The 21,262-nt window shown below is 43.2% G+C and overlaps 1 protein-coding gene across 11 annotated transcripts in view; it reads right to left on the reverse strand.

Moving 5' to 3' along the window:
• Positions 1 to 14,561, reverse strand: part of Pcbp2 (poly(rC) binding protein 2) — a 29,620-nt gene extending 15,059 nt beyond the window's left edge. For 2 of the 11 annotated variants that reach the window (XM_048363279.1, XM_048363263.1), the window contains exons 1-9: positions 14,289 to 14,442; positions 11,914 to 12,059; positions 10,538 to 10,561; positions 10,414 to 10,446; positions 9,994 to 10,110; positions 5,851 to 5,982; positions 3,739 to 3,867; positions 2,718 to 2,804; positions 883 to 975 (exon numbers count right to left, since the gene is read on the reverse strand). In XM_048363279.1, coding sequence (XP_048219236.1) covers positions 883 to 975; positions 2,718 to 2,804; positions 3,739 to 3,867; positions 5,851 to 5,982; positions 9,994 to 10,110; positions 10,414 to 10,446; positions 10,538 to 10,561; positions 11,914 to 11,982 — 684 coding nt within the window. In that variant the 5' untranslated portion in view covers positions 11,983 to 12,059; positions 14,289 to 14,442. Of the gene's footprint in view, positions 1 to 882; positions 976 to 2,717; positions 2,805 to 3,738; positions 3,868 to 5,850; positions 5,983 to 9,993; positions 10,111 to 10,413; positions 10,447 to 10,537; positions 10,562 to 11,913; positions 12,060 to 14,288 lie in introns of all 11 variants that reach the window. The other 9 variants (XM_048363272.1, XM_048363268.1, XM_048363287.1 and 6 more) reach the window with 9 other exon arrangements.
• Between the last annotated feature and the right edge of the window lie 6,701 nt (positions 14,562 to 21,262).

Raw genomic sequence — 21,262 nt, forward strand, 5'->3', positions numbered from 1 at the left:
TTCAGGGATCCTATAAAAGTTGATTAATCAAATTCCCTTTAAGCAAAGCAAAATATACACATCTGCTTCTTAATGAGAATGTAGAAAGTGAGATTAAACAATGTCTTCCATTGAACTCCACCCCCACCCCATTTCCTCTCTGTATACAAGATACCCTAGGAGGGAAGAGTTTCTTCCCACACCCCAACCCTCTACCAACCACAGTGCCGTGGATAATTTGCATCTGTACAAACCTACATAGCATGTATTGAAATTACTTCCCTTTCCCTGATTTACTGCTTTCTGTATCTACTTAAAACCTAAGTACACTGGAAGCTTAGCCCTAACACTAGGAACAAAGAGCACTATGCGCTATGTCCTTCCTTCTCCCAGCTCCCCTCTATGAAAAGAACTTGAAATTCCCAACTATACCCTCCTCCCCACACATCATAACCTCCCCAAAAGAGAGCTGGGTCATTAGGGGAATAGGGGTGGAGGAATGGACAAGGAGTAAGATAAAGGGAAAAGGGAGGGGGAAAGGGAGGAAGCACCTAGTTAATGAGATGTGACATGTCTCACATCAGAGCTAGTACCCCCAAAATTATACCCAGGTGGGGGTGGGAAGGTGAAAATAGGATGGGAGAAGTGGGAGGGGAAGAGGGATTGGACAAAAAAAATTTACAAAAAAGAAAAAAAGAAAAAAAAAAAGAAAAAAGTCGGTGTTACCATCTGGTGGGCTACACGGCCTGTGTGAAATGTGGTGGGGGGGTCAGTCCAGGTCCCCGTGGACAGGTGGTGTCCACAGCACAAAAATCACCAGCGCCACTGGCCCCCCGTGTGTTGGCAGTCTCGGCTGAGGCAGAAGGATTGAGTGAGCCTTGGAGACTGAACATCCCCTCTCACCTCTAGAGGTGGTCCCTCCAGGTCAGGGTTGAGGCACATGGACGGGGTGGTGTGGGGAAAGCTCGCACTGTCGCTGCCTGTGCTGTACCTGTCCTGTGGATAAATAGAGGATTTCAGTCTCCAGGGCTGTCAATCCGGCACCTTGTCACCAGCATGAAATTCACACAAAAAAAAGTTGTTTATTTTTTTTTCCTTTAAAAGGAGCTCACAACACAGATTTGAAACGAGCTGTAGTCAGCAATTTTTTTCTTTTAAAAAAAGTTACCTAGTGGCAGATTTCACACTGCATAATTGAATAAGGGGGTAGGGCAATGGAGCTGATATCATCAGCTCTTGGTCACTGTGGGATTATTAAATTGAACCCGACAGAGCCCATTTTGCCACAAAGGAACAAAAGACAGGCCCACCTATGGGACACTGACTGTATGAACTGATCCATTTAAAAAGGCCCTTGAAATGACCCATGACAGGGCAAGCTTTTAAAGGGTGGTCAACTTGGTAACAGGGAGGGAGGATAGGGATGCAAAGAGGCATGAAAGGGGAGGAGTGTTGGCAAGGGAGAAAGGAAGGAACTGTACAGAGGATTTCTGCCACACAGCAGGGACTCCTTATATCCAAGTGAGAATCCAGAAGAGAAGTAACTCCAAAGACTGATTCTCCTGGCTACACTGACTCTGAGCCTTTGCTTATCCTGCCCAATTATCTAAACTGAGCTCTTTCACTAAACCAGTTTGTAGGATGATAGTGCTAAAAGCAAAGTACTAACCCGTCTCAAGACAAAGACAAGACTTCTTGTGAAGTTCCCAGAATTTCATAACCAACTTTCCTCAAACCTGTTTAATTTTATGCCAATTCAGCAGGATGTAAATAAATAGTATGACTTAAGGTTTTATGCTTCCCCTCTAAATGGCTTCCAGCTCAAATATCAACAGATGCTTATTAAACAAGGCCAGTCTCTAGTGGGAAAAGGCACTTTGAACAATGAACTACTTACTCATTCAGCTACCAAAATAAACTTGAATCCCAATGTTTTAGAAAAAATAACTGGCCTACGTATTCCTTAAACACCAGTCATCGATCCATAAAACTACCATGGTGCTTATCAAATGTTCTTCTCTCACACAACTCTAACTTCAAAATAAACCATGTGTCAAACACAAATAATTTAAGTTGTTGAGGGCATCGAGGCAGCAAGGGGGGTGCTCTGCTCTTACTTTTAACACCAAAAGTCACAGCACCACAGAAAACATGCTCTCCTAGTCTTGCACACTGAACTCTTACCCCAGATGATTTCAGTTATGCCATGTGGGTTCAAACCAGTATTTGAGGTTAAGAGCCTGGGAAACAACACACTGGAGTTTGGAAGTAAAGGGACAGGAGTAGGGGAGGGGAGGTGAAGAGAAGGGGAAGTTTGTAGGACACTCAAATTCAGGACCCGCCCCAAATTTGATACCATCATCAAGAAATCTCCAGAGGTTCAACTGTTACTTTTATTCAGATTATTAAGGATCACCCATACATATAAAAACATAAATGATGGGTAGGGAGACAAGTGACCTTGGGGCAATTTCGCTTTCCTCTACCACAATCCACCTTATGTTACCAAATTAAATTACCTCTTCTGAGTGCCTACAAAACTTCCATTGCCTGCTAAAAATTAAGTTAGGAGCTTGGCATTCCAGGCTTTCTCCATTACAAAAATAAATAAAGCAAGTCAAACTATGGCCAGAGTACAGGTTTCAGCAAACATGCAGAGTGGTTTGTGTGTTACTAGCAAAGTTGACAACTCAAAGACAATCTTCATTCAGTCTAGCCACTAATAAGAATTTTCTTACCTGACCACCTGCAAAGATGACTGGAGAACTTGACGGCTTGGGCCGGTACGGGATGGTCACGCCCTTCGGAGGGGACTGGGAGAGAGTCAGAGGGGAAAAAAACAAAAAGAGATAAGGTTTCAAAGCTGCTTCAGCTGTGTGGCTTTAGCACACACAGGTCAGTTAAACTATTAGTGCTCCCTCAACTATCAAATTGTTTCTTGCGTGATCTAGTCACAAATATCTGTAGTTTTTGCCTTTAAATCAGTTATGACAATCCATGGCTCACAGATTCTTCCTATAGCAAATGTCCCTGACAATAGTCCCTAGCACTATCTCATGCTTTTCAGGGAACTTTAAGGAAAACAAAACAATAAAAATCCTCTACATATACATTTTAAATTCCTAATACTTAGGATCCAATAGTAAACAAAAGTCAAAGCTGGAAATAAAGCACCCAAAACATTATGGTTAAGGTAATACAGACACTTGGCGATTCAAAGACCTAATCAAGATGTTGCTAAACTATACTTGGAAATCATCCTGTCTTACAAGACCACCTCCTTAATTCTAAAAAACCCAATTTCCCTCAATTCTGCTTATCTTTTGTTGTATAATAGCATACTGGCAGGACCTTGTCATTCAAAACATCATGATGGATCCATTTTCTATTTTACACAACTACCATTTTGAGCGTTATCTGCTTAACAAGTTCCATGTTCTATAGCCAACTTAAAAGCTTATTAGAAACCTAAGTGCATCTTTTGTCCACTCAGACCTAGTAGTGAATTTTTCCCAACTGATAGAATGGCTCTGAACCAAAAGATCACTGCTGCTTTGAAGATTCTATTTTTACTCACAGACAGTAAGAAGATAAATAAATAAATCATATGGCGGAAGAAAAATATGAACTCCGGGAACCTCTTTCCCCACCTCCCATTACTAACTAGGCTTCACCTAATTCTAGTCTAGTAAGATAGATCAATTTCTCTATCCTCAGAATCACCCTCCCCCCACACTCAGCATGAGCCTGAGGGCTTACCTCCAACATGACCACGCAGATCTGTTTGACACACTCAATGATGGATTGCGGAATGCCAGCAATAGTGATGGCCCGCTCAGTTGAGTTGGGGAGCATATCCCCTGCCACCTGGACCTGAGCCCCTGTACTCTTTGGGGTAAAAAGAAATTAAAAATCAGAAAAACAACATGTTCTTCCAATTTCTCCCAGCAGCAATTTTAGTCAGAAGCTCATAGATACTTGTATCATATCCCCTTTTTATACCTTCCCTTTCTTTCCGTATTGTAGCTAGTACTGCTTAATGGGAGTTAAAATTAGCTTCTGAAAGACAAGAAGTCTGGATAAGAGCCTAAATTTAACCTGCTCTCAAGAAAAAGGTCCTCTAGACAGTTTCCTCTCAACTAATGATAGTGCTGTGGGCGAAATAAATCCCACAAATATCATCTACCTCTTATTCTCTTATGGAGTTAATACATGTATCAGGCCCATTCTTTATGCCAGGCACCATTCTAAGTGCTTGGTAATACATGAAAAAAACTAAGACCTCTGTTCTTATCATTACAAGAGACTCATGCCAAAACTCATCTTGTTAGGAATCATGTCTCATTCCAAAACCAAGTACAACAAAAAGCTTCCAAAATTAAGTAAAATTTCTACTACTAAAAAGAAAAGAGAGCTGGGCTAGCGCCCCCCCCCCAATCCTAACTAATAAGGAGGCTGAAATCTGGGGATCATTGTTCAAAGCCAGCCTGGTCGCCAAAGTGTGAGATTCATCTCCAGTTAAGCACCAAAAAAGCAAGAAGTGGAGAAGTGGCTCAACTGGTAAAAGCACTAGAGTTGAGCAAAAAAGCTCAGGGACAGCACCTAGGGTAGGCCCTAAGTTCAAGCCCAGGACTGGAACAAGAGAAATTAATTAACCACAAAAAGCCAAAAGTTAAGGTGTGGCTTAAGTGGTAAACACTGAGTGAAAAAGTTAAAGGACAGCCAGTGCAGTACACAGGCCCTGAACTCAAGCCCCAATACCAGCACCAAGAAAAAAAAAAAAAGAGAAAGGACATTGAAATATACATTACCCTTTCCCCCTTGCTTCTTAAAAGTTTAAATAATATAGCGGGGCTATTATACATAGTTAAAGGGAGGGGAACATACCAACCGGAGAATAATCTCAAGGCCCAGCATTGGCTAAGCAGGCACTGTACAAAGTCATATTTTCAGCACCCCACACACCCCTTTATAGTATTTTTCAGATAAGGTTCTTGAGTTTTTGCCCGTGGACCATTCCCCTACCACTGGTCTCCAAATCATCTGGGATGATTGCAGACTTGCAGTATCATACCCAGCTTATATGTGGAGATGCAACCCTCCTGAGCTCCACCTCCCAATTATAGATATGACCTGTCATGCCTGGCCTTAATCTTTTTAGATATGAACAAATACAGAGTTCCAAGGAAAAAGTTGCTAAATTGTACAATGTTGTTAAACAAAAAGAAAACCATGTTAGAAATTCTGGCTAACTTTCTCATATTTCTCATATTCTCATACTAAAACCTTTTGAGTCAGGCAGATCGCTTACACCTGTAGCATCAGCTACTTGCAAGACTGAGGCAGAATTGATTTTTTTTTTTTTTTTGCCAGTCCTGGGCCTTGGGACAAGCTCAGGGCCTGAGGACTGTCCCTGGCTTCTTTTTGCTCAAGGCTAGCACTGCCACTTGAGCCACAGCGCCACTTCTGGCCATTTTCTGTATACGTGGTGCTGGGGAATCGAACCCAGAGCTTCACGTATGCAAGGCAAGCACTCTTGCCACTAGGCCATATTCCCAGCCCCGGCAGAACTGATTTGACTCCAAGAGTTTGAGATCATCCTGGGCAACAAAGTAATACACAGTAGGCAAGGAGACCTTAAAGCTATCTCAATGGTAGAGGGTAGTAGAACTCAGCCTACTACATACTAGGCTCTTGGGTTCAATATCCAACAACACAAATATTAAAATGTATTTATTATGTAAAAGATAAAAATCTATTGTGTACTTTCATTCCAGTATGATGAAATGCTAACCTTTCCAAGACATACCAAGAGCCAAACAGACACTGGAACAAGTAAGCATTTCTAAAATGAGCACAAAAGTCACTAACCTCTCGTATTTCCTTGATCTTGCAACCACCTTTTCCAATGAGAGAGCCACATTGACTAGCAGGAACCACCAGCCTTAGAGTAACCGGGGGTCTACTTGCAGCTGTACTATTGGTCATAGAGCTGCTTATGTCCTATAAAAAGAAAACTGATTAGAACATCAGAAAAGTATACAAGTTTAATCAGATTCCTGGAAACCTACTTCCATAAGAACCACTAATTCCATATTTGTGCTGGTCCTGGGGCTGTGCCTGGGCAGCCCCTGAGCCTCATTGCTTTCTCAAGGCTGGCACCTGAACCATTACGCCAATTCTGCTTTTAGAGTAGTTAATTGAAGGTAAGAGGCTCAAAGGGATTTTTCTTTCCAGGCTGGCTTCAAACAGTGATCCTCAGATCTCAACCTCCTGAATGACTAGGATAGTAGATGTGAACCTCAGGGCCTGGCTCATTCTTAACCTTTTAAAGAACATGTCACATCTAAACTATACTTCTTTTTGCCAGTCCTGGAGCTTGGACTCAGGGCCTGAGCACTGTCCCTGACTTCTTTTTGCTCAAGGCTAGCACTCTCTTGAGCCACAGCTCCACTTCCAGCCTTTTCTGTTTATATATAGTGCTGAGGAATCGAGCCCAGGGCTACATGCATGCAAGGCAAGCACTCAACCACTAAGCCAGATTCCCAGCCCCTAAACTATACTTTTTTTTTTTTCTTTTGGCCAGTCCTGGGGCTTGGACTCAGGGCCTGAACACTGTCCCTGGCTTCTTTTTGCTCAAGGCTAGCACTCTGCCACTTGAGCCACAGCGCCACTTCTGGCCATTTTCTGTATATGTGGTGCTGGGGAATCGAACCCAGGGGCTCATGTATACGAGGCAAGCACTCTTGCCACTAGGCCATATCCCCAGCCCTAAATTATACTTTCAACAGTTAAATTGCCATGCCCTCCACAACTTCTAAGCCTTTGGTTGGAGACATGGTTCAACTACCAGAGTCCTTGACAACAAGTACAAGGCCTAAAGCCTGGAGTTCAAACCCAAAAACCACAGGGAAAAAAAAAAGAACAAGAATATGTAGCCCTCAGGAAACTGAGGTAGTTCGGGAGAGATACTTTTTCTCTAAAATATGAGGAATAACCAAGCGCCAGTGGCTTACATCTTTAATCCTTCTCACCTGAGATCTGAGGATCATGCTTGGAAACCATCCTGGCTAGGAAAGTACATGAAAAAACTTCCCTAGTAACCACCCAAAAGCCAGAAGTGGAAGAGCACTAGCTTTGAGCTTTGCTCAAGAATAGCATCCAAGCCCTGTGTTCATACCCCAGGACTGGCACAAAATAAATAAGCAAGTTTGATTGAGCCAGTGGTGGCATATGCCAGTTAGTTGGCAGCGACAGGCAAGAGTATCTGACATTCAAGACCAATTCAGCTAAATTAGGAAAATCCTCTTGTTCTTGTTCTGATTCTGGGGCTTCAATTAAGGGCCTGGGCAATATCCCTGAGATTGCTCATGACTGGCACTCTTCCCCTTGAGCCACAGCTCCACTTCTGGCTTTTCTTTTTTTTAAATAGGTTATTTCAGGTAAGAATCTCACAGGGCTGGGAATGTGATTTAGTTGTAGAGTGCTTGCCCTGAGCAAAAGCAGCACAGGAACAGGGCCTTAGACCATTTAGTTCAAGCCCCAGAACTGGCAAAAAAAAAAAGATGAGTACTGCCTGACTAAGCATGTGTCAAACAACCTTGTTTAAGCCCCAATACTGAAATAAACTTTAAAAGCTTTTAAGCTGGGAGCTGGTGGCTCAAGCCTGCAATCCTATCTACTCAAGAAGCTGAGATTTTGGGCTGGGGATATGGCCTAGTGGCAAGAGAGCTTGCCTCATATACATGAGGCCCTGGGTTCGATTCCCCAGCACCACATATACAGAAAATGGCCAGAAGTGGCGCTGTGGCTCAAGTGGCAGAGTGCTAGCCTTGAGCAAAAGGAAGCCAGGGACAGTGCTCAGGCCCTGAGTCCAAGGCCCAGGACTGGCCAAAAAAAAAAAAAAAGAAGCTGAGATTTGAGGATCACAGTTCAAAGCCAGCCCAGGTAAGAAAGTCCCCTAAGACTCTTTTCTCCAATTAACCACCAGAAAAGCAGAAATGGAGCTGTAGCTCAGTGACAGTGTTACCCTTGAGCAAAAAAAAAGCTGAGGCCTTGATTTCAAGCCCTATGACTGACCAAAAAAACAACAACAACACAAAATCGAGAAATATTGAGGCATTGGGGAGGAAACTCATTGGTAAAATCCACTTATTACCATTCAAATGAGGTTCAGGTTTCTACCCCAACAACAGAAACAAAACCACCACCAAAAGAAAAAAATGACTGAAAAGCTAGTCTGAGGGACTGGGAATAGGGCGTAGTGGTAGAGTGCTTGCCCCATATACATGAAACCATGGGTTTGATTCCTCAGCACCATATATAGAAGCCAAAAGTGGCACTGTGGTTCAAGTGGTAGAATGATAGCCTTAAGCAAAAAGCCAGGGACAGTGCTCAGGCCCTAAGTCCAAGGCCCAGGACTGGCCACCAAAAAAGCTAGTCTGATTAATGTGCTTACATCCAAACATCCAAGATGCAAAGTTTTAAGCCTAGTTCAAGATTAGTTTTTTGTTGTTGTTGTCTGCCAGTCATGAGACTTGAACTCAGGGCCTGGGCACTGTCCCTGAGCTTCTTTTGCTCAAGGCTAGCACTCTACCACTTGAGCTACAGCAACGCCACGGGCTTTTTCTGTTTATGTGGTGCTGAGGAATTGAACCCAGGGCTTCATGCATACAAGGCAAGCACACTACCACTAAACCACATTCCCAGCCCTAAGTTTTCTCAACAAAGTACCACTTCTCAGCCTAATCTCTATGTAATAATAAGACTTAAGCATAAATCTCTGAAGGATATTTCCTACTTGGTTAAAGAACAAATAGTTCATTTTCTGAGGTTTTTTTGGCCAGTCCTGGGGCTTGAACTCAGGGCCTGAGCACTGTCCCTGAGCTCCTTTTTTTTTTTTTAGCTCAAGGCTAGCACTCTACCACTTAAGCCACAGCACCACTTCTAGCTTTTTCTTTGTATGTGGTACTGAGAAATCAAACCCAGGGCTTCATGTATGGGAGGCAAGCACTCACTAGGCCACATTCCCAGCCCCTTCTGAAGGTTCTTTTTAAACTACAAGTTCTGGACTAACAGGATCCTATATAAGATAGCACTCTGATCTGGGCAAGGGTAAGATCTCAGGCACCATTAAGTATGAACCACCAACCAAGGAGCTGTGGCAGAGTACAATTAAGTTGCCATTACTGCTGCATGGGGGAGGGGGAGGAGAAATTGAACTCATGACTGAGAACAATGGCTTTTCAGCTCTGAAGTTTGGTGAGAGAAAAAAAAAAATCACTCCCTTCTCACACTCTGCTATAGTGATTTTACTCCTGAAATCCTAGGCCTCTCCAAGTGTATATAACTTTGACACAATATTACTTAGTGTGTATTTCAGAGCCCCTAAATGAAAGAAAATTTAGTTCACTCAGCTACAAATTAGAGGGCATCAAATTCAGAGGTGATGGTATACTCTCAAAACTGTTAGTTGAGAAATTTTAAAAAGGATGGAGGGGGGCTGGGAATGTGGCTTAGTGGTAGAGTGCTTGCCTCGAATGCATGAAGCCCTGGGTTCGATTTCTCAGTTACCACATAAAGAGCCAGAAGTGGTGCTATGGCCCTAGTGGTAGAGTACTAGCCTTGAGCAAATTTTTTTTTTTTTTTTGGCCAGTCCTGGGGCTTGGACTCGGGGCCTGAGCACTGTCCCTGGCTTCTTTTTGCTCAAGGCTAGCACTCTGCCACTTGAGCCACAGCGCCACTTCTGGCCATTTTCTGTATATGTGGTGCTGGGGAATTGAACCCAGGGCCTCATGTATACAAAACAAGCACTCTTGCCACTAGGCCATACCCCCCAGCCCACAAATATTTTTTTAAAAGACTGGCAAAAAAAAAAAAAAAAAAAGGATGTAGGTATAGCTAGCTAAATGGTAGAAAAGCACTATCTTGCTTCTGGGCCCCATGGTATGATTTCCACAACTACCAAAAACATAAAATAAAAACAAATCAATCACGAGGGGTGAAGGAACAAACCTCTTCCAGTTTGTCAATGATCATAGCAAAGGCTTTGAAGATGGCATTAGTGGGTCCAGCCAAAGTGATAATTCTCTCAGGACAATTCCCTTCTGAGATGTTGATTCGTGCACCACTCTAAATAAGAAAAAATAATTTAAAAGATATGAGCTGGTACATAATGTAGAGTTCATTCTAAATAGCTGCCTATATATAAAAGGCAGCCCCACAATTACACTCATAGACTTAGTAAGTCTTGACTAAATTCAACTTATCCGAAACTTGTGTATCTCACCATTCTATTGGTCTTTACAAATAACAATCAGAAAAATGAAAGCTTTCCCTTGAGATCTTTCCTATCTAATCCCTCAAACAAAATTTCTTCTTGTTCTAATGGATTTTCCCTTTCCAAAACTAAGAATCCTCTAAGATTTAACTTACCTCCTCTCTCATCTTCTTAACGGATTCTCCTTTCTGTAAGAGGAAATGTCAAGCATGAGCTCCAACTGCTATTTCAGTACAGGCCAACTAAATAGTAATTGCAATTAAAATAAAATTTTCTTACCTTCCCGATGATACTGCCAACTTCCTACAACGGATAAAACTAGTGTTGATAAGAGTTAACTCAAAAGTATTTATTATGACAAGTCTTGACTGCCAGCTAACCAATGGCTAACTATGCAAATTACTACCCAAAGGAACAAAGAACTGATTTTAAGGTTTATTGGGGGAGAGGCTTTTCTATTCATTTCCTTACTCAATTTAAGAGTAAAGAAGCTGGGCTGGGAATATGGCCTAGTGGTAGAGTGCTTGCCTCCCATACATGAGCCCTGGGTTCAATTCCTCAGCACCACATATACAGAAAAAAAGCCAGAAGTGGTGCTGTGGCTCAAGTGGTAGAGTGCTAGCCTTGAGCAAAAAGGAGCCAGGGACAGTGCTCAGCCCCTGAGCTCAAGGCCACGGACTGACAAAACAAATAAATAAATAAAAGTAACTTGAAGTTATCAGAATCTAAGGAATAATACAGGAGTGATGAAATAGCTGTGTAGTACTTAATGTTAAGGTTTTAAAATACCAAATATCACTGGGTGCCAGTGGTTAATATCTGTAATCGTAGCTACTCAGGAGGCTGAGATCTGGGGATCACAGTTTGAAGCCAACCCATGAAACTCTTAATTAACCACTCAAAAAAAAAAAAAAAAAAAAAAAAAACAGAAGTGGCACTGTGGCTCAAATGGTAGAGCAATAGCTCGGAACACACAAAGGCTCAGGGACAATGCCCAGAACAGTTCAAGCCCCAAGGCCAACAAAAAATAAAGAAAGAAAAGAAATTTTTTAAAAGCAGAGGTGTGGAACTGTGGCAAGTGGTAGAATACTAGTCTTGAGCAAAAAACTAAACATAACAAACAAAAATCCCTCAGGGTCAGAGTTGAAGCCCCAGAACCCACAGGCTCCTTAAAAAAAATGGGGGGGGGGGGGGGTAGGAATGTGGCTTAATGGTAGAGTACTTGCCTAGCATTCATGAAGCCCTGGGTTCGACTCCTCAGTACAACATAAACAGAAAGAAAATGCCAGAAGTGGTGCTGTGTCTCAAGTGGCAGAGTGCTGGCCTTGACCAAAAAGAAGCCAGGGACAGTGCCCAGGCCCAGAATTCAAGTTCCAGGACTGGCCAAAAAATAAAAAATAAAAAAAAACACAAAAAATCCTAACATCAGGTATGATAGCATTTTTGGCTCTAACCTCTAGTTTAGCTTTTCCTGCTCAGTGGAGCTTCCAAGTAAAATCTGTCTATTTTCCCACCACACATCTACTCTATTAGAGAACAGTGCTAAAGCCAAGTGCCCCACAGTGCTAATCTGATGAGCTCCAAGATGCATGTCTGTTCTTCCTGGCCCCTCCCCTAGCAGTTACTATGACCCAATTTCCCAAGCTGCTGCATACCTTTCCATGCATAAGTAGCCGGATGGTGAGAGTGACATTTAATCCACCTTCAATCACACCGGTGTCCATGTCGAGCAGTGTTATTATAGGGAGCTGGACTTTGAGTGGTCAAGTCTTTGGTCACTGTTGGGGGTGAAAGCCAAAAACTGAAATGCAAATGAACAAAATTAAAGAAGAAAACCCATAGGATTTCCCAAAGTTACTTTTATCATTTTTCAATGTTTTCCTAGTACTTTTCCTTAAATGACAGCTTATCAAAACTTGCACACATACTTAATATAACTATGTAACATTTACAGCCTAGATCCTGTTACAAAGTATAGAAGAGGATTTTTACAATGGGCTCCATTAATGATAGAGTTTCCGCTGACTCTCAGGATGAGAAAGGTTCTTTCCACTGGTAATGCTTGTAGGGGAAGTGCTGAACTGTGCATCCAGCTGTCCTTCAGTTAAGCTTCAAAAGAATTCAAACTCACCTGGCAAACCTCAAACTAACAAAATGTCCTTTTGCTTCCCTACTGGGTAGCAACTGGATGTTGAAAGCTAGAGAACACATGTAAATTTTCTTAGAAGTAACAATTTCTAGTTTAAAAACAAATTATATATCCCATATTACAAATTTCAAATGTTGGTGACACCAAACTATTTTTTTTAATTGGTTCAACAATCTCGCTGAAAAACACACTAAGCTGCCTTCCAGGCAGGCTGGGGTTCCATATTCCCTTTTAAGATATAACTTTATACATTAAACATAATTGAGTCCTGCACTCTCATCCTTCCCTTTCCAAACCAACCTGATACCAAGACTTAATTTTCCCTGTTTGTGTATAAAGCTTAACCAATCATCTTACTCCTCTATTAAATCTTAATGGTTTCAGACAATAATGTGCCTTCCTAACTGCCCAAGATGGCCCTTTGCCCACTCATCCTTTGAAACAATGTTGCTAATATTTCTGCTTTAGAATAACTACTTATATGTAGAAAGAGAATTTGGTTCCAAATGTATCTTTGCCTTCAGTACCTATACAACCTCTCTTAGCTTCTAGTCCTGATAAGATTTTCTAAGCATGTCTCAAATTCTGCGAGATTTCTAATGACAATCCTTAATATCCATTGCTTCAAAACTCAACATCAATGTTCTCCTCCAACAGCTATTCTTCCTCCTCACACCAGCAAGTTTTTACTCTGCTTTAACACCAACACAGTATCCTAAATATATTTTTTAAATGTTTAATGAACTGCCACACCATTCTGTATCTGGAGAACTGTCGCGACTTCAAAATATTATATAAACACATTCATAAAGCACATCATTTCCTTATTTTCAGAATATAGTTCATTACTGCCAAGATCACACAACTAAATACTCTTCACTCATGGAAAGCAATACTGGACAGGGGGAGTGTGTTGGGTCTTCAAGAATGAATTCTCCCAACAAGATAAGGTTAAAAAAAATCTGGCAGTTTGAATTTCTTATGCCCACTCAATCTAATAGAAGCACTTTACAGATACCACAATAATGCAAGTTCAAAAGGGCAAGAAAACTAAGAATCTATTTGAAACCATTTTTGGAGGTAAAGCATAAACATGCAATTTTTAGCACCAAACCTTCCACATCAGAGAAATCTTGTCACATTTCTCTCCTACTTCAATTGAGTGTCCCCCAACCCAGGAATACAGCTGTTAATTATGCAGCCAATTATTCCTCTATAAATAGCTCGGTCTGGATTTATACCGGCAGGCATTTTGTAATCTCGAAATTCGTTACCCCAAGAGAACGTCCTCAACAACTCGGTAACTGGGACCCGCCACCCTTTTTATAACTCCGCAGCACCCCCTACCCCCGGTTATCCAAGCATTTTTCCACTTTAAGGAAAAAAAAAAAAAGCCCCCCCCCCCCGCTCGACTAGAAAAGGGGGTGAAAAATAAACGGTTCAGTCGGGGGGGGGCGCTGCGATCCAGGGGGAGGGGCCGGACTAGTAGCGCCTCCTCGTGTGGCTGCGCCAGCGCCTGACCCCCGCGGGGAGCCGCGCTCACCCGCCTGGCCAACAAGCCGGCCATCGCCTCCCCCACCCGCCTCAACCAACAAATCCACCGCCGCCCCCCCTACCGCGCGCGCGCCCTCCTTGACTCCTGCGCAGCCGCCACCGGGAAAAGGCTGGGGGGAGGGGGAAGGCCTTGCGCGAGGCCTACTAGGCCGCGCCAGAACCAGGTCCTCGCGTGAATGGCCGGCCAAGCAGACTGAAGTGGTAGGCGCTCACGCAGGACTACGAGAGGCCGAGGCTCGTGATCTGGGCCGGAGCCCGCTAAGGAGAATGGCATGACTGGAAATAGGAGCTATAGCCGGGGGCGGAGGAGAAATTTTTTAAGCTTACCTGCAGGCGCGAGGCGACTGAGGGGAAAAGGGGAGCGGGCGGGAAGGGGAAGGGCGGGAGGCCGGGGGCGGAACAATAGGGGCGGGCGGGAAGGCGAGGGGGGCCCCGCGGGCGGGCGGAGGAGGAAGGGGGGGGTGGAGGAGGAGGAGGAGGAAGGGGGAAAGAGACCCCGGGGCGGGTGGAGGGCGGCGGAGGGCGGGCGGGCGGAGGGCGGGCGGGCGGGAGAGGGCGCAGGCTGCGGCTGCTCCGGCTGCTGCCTCTGCTGGTCTGGGAGGGGAACGGGGCGGAGCGGCCCGCTTTCAACCCCGCGCACCCTTCGACCCCGGAAGCGCTAACCGCCCCGGGGGCCGGCGAGGCGACTACGTCGTCCAAACCTTCCCCACGCAAAGCGGACGGCCTCCCGGGAGCCTAGAGCGGCTCCTCCGACAGCGTCAGCACCAGCGAGACCGCGGCCGAAGGCGAATAGCGAGGTGTAAGATAGAGCGGCAGCATGGGGGCGGGGAGGAAACTGGCGACCCCTAGTGGAATGGCTGGAAAGCTCAGGCGTTAAGTGCGGAGAGGTGGCAGTCGCCATAGATGAAGAGGAGAGAAGGAAAGGGGATGAGTGGGGAGAGAAAGAGAGGAAAATCCAGCGGCCTATTCTCATTTCTTTTTTAATTGACACATTGCGCATGCCTATTGTGGTTTGTGGTTAAAAGGCAAAAGAAATTAAGCATTTACCTTTCATTTTTAGGAAGAACTTATGGTCCAGCAGTAACTGAAAGAGAAAAGACTATTTTTGTATAAACACTCCCATCTAGTACTGTGGAAGAAAAGAAACGAGAACATTAGAGATCCACTATTCTGCAACCCAGGATAAAATACTAATTGATTCAGGCAAGTGTTGTCAACCATTAAAGTTTTAAGAGAAAAGTTGTTAGGAAACTGTGTGTCATTATGGTGCCAATTGTCACCACAGATTATTTTCAGATCGCACAGTAAAATAAAGTATAGACCGATTTGGCAGTTACCACCTTACCCAAATGAGTGATTAAACTTTGCGTCACTTGTAGGAGGACAACTTCCATAGTGTGTAATTCCATGAGAAGTACAGAGAATAATCTTTTTTCTTTTTTCTTTGCCAGTCCTGGGGCTTGAACTCAGGGCCTGGGCACTGTCTTTGAGCTTCTTTTGGTCAAGAATAGCACTCTTATCACTGGAGCCACCACACCACTACTGGCTTTTTCTGTCTATGTGGTACTGAAGAATGGAACCCAGGGTTTCATGCATGCTAGGCAAGCACTCTACCACTAAGCCACATTCCCAGCCCTAAGAAGCATAATCTACCACATCTTGCATGCTGGGCACTCTACCATTGAGCTGTATTTCCTGCCCTTAGCCTACTAATTGTTTTCAAATGTAATAGAACTTTGTTTTAAGTTTAAAAATGAATGGAATCATCCCGTAAGTATACAATTACTGTATCAATAAGAATAAATACTGAATGTCAACAAAGTTTTTAAAAAGTATTCTTGCCTAAGTATTAAATCATAATCTAATTAGACCATTAGATCTAATTTGCAATTTATAGGAAATTTATAAAGAACAGAAAAACAGATTAGGAAGATTGGTAATTGTAAGCAATTAAACACCAACAAAAGCCAGGCACATGTCTGTAATCCTGGCTACTTGGGTAACTGAGATCAGTAAAATGGAGATTCTAGGCAAGCCAGGGAAAAACTTTACAAGACCCTATCTCAGGACCATTCTGAGTTTGGGACTAGCCTGAGCTATATAGTCAAACTGGAAAAGAGAAGCTAGAAGCACAGTACAAATGGTAGAATATCTGCCTAACACGCAAAAAGGCCCTGACTGCAAACTCCAATAGTGAGGAAAAAAGAGAAGCAAGAAAATGAGAAAAAAAAAAAAAGAAAGAAAGATAACTAGTAGACATTACATGTGGACCACATTTATATTTGGATCTTGATTTTGTGGGTGGAAAGCTATATAACTTATAGGAACAAGTCAGAAAATTAAAACATGAACTGAATAATAGGTAATATTACAAAATATTGTTAATTAGTTGTGATAATAGTATTGTGCTTACAGGTAAGTATGTTAGCAGAAAAATGAAACTTTTTGAAACTTTGTAAAAGCAAGAAACATAGCCAATCTGGGCAGGAAAGTCCATGAGACTCATGTCCCAGTAAGCACCAAAGAAGATGGACACAGAGCAGTGGGTCAAGTGGTAGAGGACTAGCTTAGACCATAAAAACTCAGGGACGGGGAAAGGAAAGTGGGAGAAAAATGAGGACATGGGTAATTAGTTTGACAAAAATGTACTCACTACCTTACATAGGTAACTGTAACCCCTCTGTACATCACCTTGACAATAAAATTTAAAAAACAAAAGCTCAGGGAACAGTTCCCAGGCCCTGAGTTCAAGCCACAGTACTGTTTCAAAAAAAAATGTTGAGTATAAGCCATATATTTATGAATTATTATTGTACTTCTTAAACTTTCTTGTTTTTATAACAGAAATTGGGGAAAATACACATATACAAAATGTGGATTGTCTGTTGCAAAAAAAAAAAAGTGAAATGGGGCAAATCTGACAAATTGCTAATATTTACCAGAGTTGGGTGATGGTATATATGAGTCATTATATTCTGTATCCTTGTGTATAACAAAAATTTGAAAAGCTGTTCTGAGTTGCCCACGCCTGTAGCCACAGCACTCAAACTCTATCACAGTTCACTTGTTACAACTTCACTGTATGGCGTGTTTTGGGGGTTTGGGGTTTTTTATGTTTTTTAAAGGTAAATAATGATTTCTCACCTATTGCACGAGCTAGGTTCCAGAGACCCCTGCAATAGGTAAAAGTCTTCAAAGTATCAACAAGTGAACCACAATATAGCCAGGGGCGACTATGTAATGCTGCTACTTTACAGATTTTCACCTATGTGGTGGGGGGGGGGGGGTTTCCTGGAACATAGCTCCTGCAATAAGTGAGGGATAACTGTAGTCAGTTGCAGTACAGCCTGAGCTACATAGTAGGACTCTTAACTAAAACTTAAAAAAAAAAAAAAAGGGTGGGGGAGGGCTGGGAATATGGCCTAGTGGTAAAGTGCTTGCCTCATATACATGAAGCCCTGGGTTCAATTCCTCAGCACCACATACATAGAAAAAGCCAGAAGTGGCGCTGTGGCTCAAGTGGCAGAGTGCTAGCCTTGAGCAAAAGGAAGCCAGGGACAGTGCTCAGGCCCTGAGTTCAAGCCCCAAGACTGGCAAAAAAACAAAACCGCACAAAACTTAAAAAAAAAAAAAAGAAGCTATCACAGTCAATAAGACAAAATAAGGAGGAAACTGAAAGCAGCAAATACTGAGTTATTACTGAACCTTGTTGAAGTCCTTTGGGCTTTATTTAGATAGACTCAAAGACCTGATTATTTATTTAATCCGGTTTTATGAAGACTATTTCAGTGGAATCATCTGAAGAGAAATAGCTTCCTAAAGTGGAAAATAAGGCTTGAGAATTCTAATACCTTTCCTTCCACCAGCCAAGTGAGAATCTGGGTATTAACAGGAAAAATGTGAAGTAGGAAAAGAAGATGTTCATTTGGCAAGAACTTAAAAGGCCACCAAATACTGAAAGAAAGGAAATTAAGTTGGAAAATGGTAGGATATTAAGAAAAAAAGCAAACTAAGCTGGGCACTGGTGGCTCATGCCTGTAATCCTAGCTACTCAGGAGGCTGAGACCTGAGGATAGATGTTCCAAGCCACACCCAACAGGAAAGTCTGTGAGACTTTTTTTTTTTGGGGGGGGGGTGGGGAGTGGCCCTGGGGCTTGAACTCAGGGTCTAGGTGCTGTCCCTGGGCTTCTTTGTGCTTAAAGCTAGCACACTACCGGCTTGAACTGTAGCACCACTTCAGAGTAGTTTATTGGAGATAAGAGTCTCACAGACTTTCCTGCTTCAACTGACTTCCAACTTCAGATCTCAAATCTTGAGTAGCTAGGATTATAGGCATGAGCCACTGGTGAGTGGCTAAGTCCATGGAACTCTTTTGTTGTTGTTGTTGTTTGCCAGTCCTGAGCCTTGGACTCAGGGCCTGAGCACTGTCTTCTCTTTGCTCTTCCCTGTCTTCTCTTTGCTCAAGGCTAGCACTCTGCCACTTGAGCCACAGTGCCACTTCTGGCCGTTTTGTATATATGTGGTGCTGAGGAATTGAACCCAGGGCTTATGTATACAAATTAAGCACTCTTGCCACTAGGCCATATTCCCAGCCCCAAGTCCATGGGACTCTTATCTCCAATTAATCACCAAAATGCCCGAAGCAGAGTTGTGGTTCAACTGGTAGAGTACTAGGTGTGTGCATGCGCAGGCGCGCGCGCGCGCACACACACACACACACACACAAGCAAACTGAGGCACAATCTTACTGTGTAGCCTGAACTGAAAAGTGAGACAACCTCAAGAATTTGCAGTCATCACATACCTTACGGGACCCTCACATATAGGTGGTTATCCAGAAAGTTATCTGTATTGTGCGAAGCAAAACAGTATCAAATGCTGTATTCAAGCTGGCCAACAGATTCAGCCAAATTGGAAATATGGAGATCTGGGAGGCAACTCAGTGTAATAGAGTTCATGCTCAGCACACAAAAGGACATGGGTGCAATTTCCTATAGGAGAGGATGTGTGTGTAATCACAATACCTGGTTATTTTATGAACCAATAGATTCTTAAAAGGGGAAGACAAAAGAAGCCAGACTTGCCTAGGGCCACAAGGCAGGCTAATAGGCAGATGACTCTAAAAAGGCAGCTAAAATCACCTCATTATTCACAGTTCCTAAAGCTAAAGTGTCAACATGTATTTTATTTTTTCAGAGTACTTGGAGCCATCCTCAAACTATGACACTATATTAGGCCCTCAACTTGTATGTTTAGACTTTGAGTTTCCTATCTTTTTCTATTCTCATCTGAGTCTACATTGTACTATACTTAGTGTCTAGAAAGGAGACAGTGGTAGAACCCCAGATGGTCTTGGCAAGGTGATAAAGGCATAAAGTAAAAAGTTGATAACCACCTTTTGGGGTGGGGGAGTTGTAAGGCTTAAACTCAGGCTTAGGTACTGTCCCTGAGCTCTTTTGCTCATGGCTAGTGCTTTATCATTTTGTTTGTTTTGTTTTTGTTGCCAGTTCTGGGGCGTGGACTCAGGACCTGAGCACTGTCCCTGGCTTCTTTTTGCTCAAGGCTAGCATTCTACCACTTGAGCCACAGCACCACTTCCAGCTTTTTTCTATATATGTGGTGCTGAGGAATCGAACCCAGGCATGTATACGAGGCGAGCACTTTACCACTAGGCCATATTCCCAGCCCCGTGCTTTATCATTTTGAGCCACACAGCTCCACTTCCAATTTTCTGGTGGTTAATTGGAGATAAGAGTCCCACAGATTTTCCTTCTCTGGGCTGGCTTTGAATGATAATCCTCAGATCTCAGCCCTCCTCAGTAGCTAGGATCATAGGCAAGAGCCATCTGGCTGAGAACCACCAAGTGTGGAGACATGTACTGATCTACAAAAGCATGGTATGCAAATCCAATGCTCTCTGGAGCTAATCTAGAATGTCATTAGGAAAAGCCAACAGAGAGGGTAAAGGACTATGGGAAGACCAGAGTCAAGACCTCCCCTATGAGGAATGGACACCATGTGGGCCAGAGGTTATGCCCTGAGGAATATAAGACTACTTTTACTAGAGTTCAGCTGGAAATCTGAATCCATTAAATGCATATCTAATATTTTTAACAAATAGTGGTCCCTCCACAAGAGCCAGTTATAGCCACAGGCTTCCAATTTTTCAACCTCTGTTCACTACAGCAGCTAAGTGTATAGAGAATAGGAAATGTTCTCTGTGTAATCCTGTCATACTAAAATAAATCCTTTGCAAAACTTTAGAGAAAGAAAAGAATCCTGTTGGGGGCTGGGGATATGGCCTAGTGGCAAGAGAGCTTGCCTCATATGCATGAGGCCCTGGGTTCGATTCCCCAGCACCACATATACAGAAAACGGCCAGAAGTAGTGCTGTGGCTCAAGTGGCAGAGTGCTAGCCTTGAGCAAAAGGAAGCCAGGGACAGTGCTCAGGCCCTGAGTCCAAGGCCCAGGACTGGCCAAAAAAAAAGAAAAAAGAAAAGAATCCTGTTAATAAGTAAATATAGAGACAGATGGTGGTGGGCTCACATCTGTAATCCTAGCTACTCAGGAGGCTGAGATCTGAGGATCATGGTTCATAACCAGCCCAGGCTGGTTTTCATAGAAAAATCTATGAGACATTTATTTCCAGTAAACTACCCCCCAAAAAGCCAGAAGTGGAGCAGTGGCTCAAGTTGGTAGAGCACTAACCTTGAGTGAAAGATCAGAGATAGCACTCAGGCCCTGAGTTCACGGCCCAAGACTACCCCCAAAAAAAATTCATTGTAGAAACATTATTGCAAACACCAAGACCACTACTGTATCATTAGATGTTATAGTCTCTCTCTCTCTCTGCTATTCTGAAAATTAAATCTAGAGCCTTATCTATTCAAGGCATATGTGCTACGATTTGAGCTCGAGCTGTGTTTAGCCCTTTCATATATTGGTGGGGCTAATTTTTGCCAGTACTGGGCTTTTAACCATTTCACACCTTCCAGACAGTCACACTACCACTTGAACCATGCCTCCAGTGCTTTTAGCTTTAATCAGTGTGTTGGTGCCAGTCCTAGGGCTTAAACTCAGGGCCTGAGTGTTGTTCCTGAGATTCTTTTTCTCACTACCACTTAAGCCACAGCACCACTTCTGGCTTTCCATTGGAGATGAGAGCCTCACAGACTTGCCTGCCTGGGCTGGTTTGGAACCTCTGTCCTCAGATCTCAGCCTCCTGAATAGCTAGGATTACAGGTGTGAGCCACTAGAACCCGGCCTTAATTAGTTTTTGAATAGTCTTTTTGCCCAAGCAG

Source organism: Perognathus longimembris, chromosome 1, assembly GCF_023159225.1.
Source record: "Perognathus longimembris pacificus isolate PPM17 chromosome 1, ASM2315922v1, whole genome shotgun sequence".
Taxonomy (NCBI): Eukaryota; Metazoa; Chordata; class Mammalia; order Rodentia; family Heteromyidae; genus Perognathus; species Perognathus longimembris.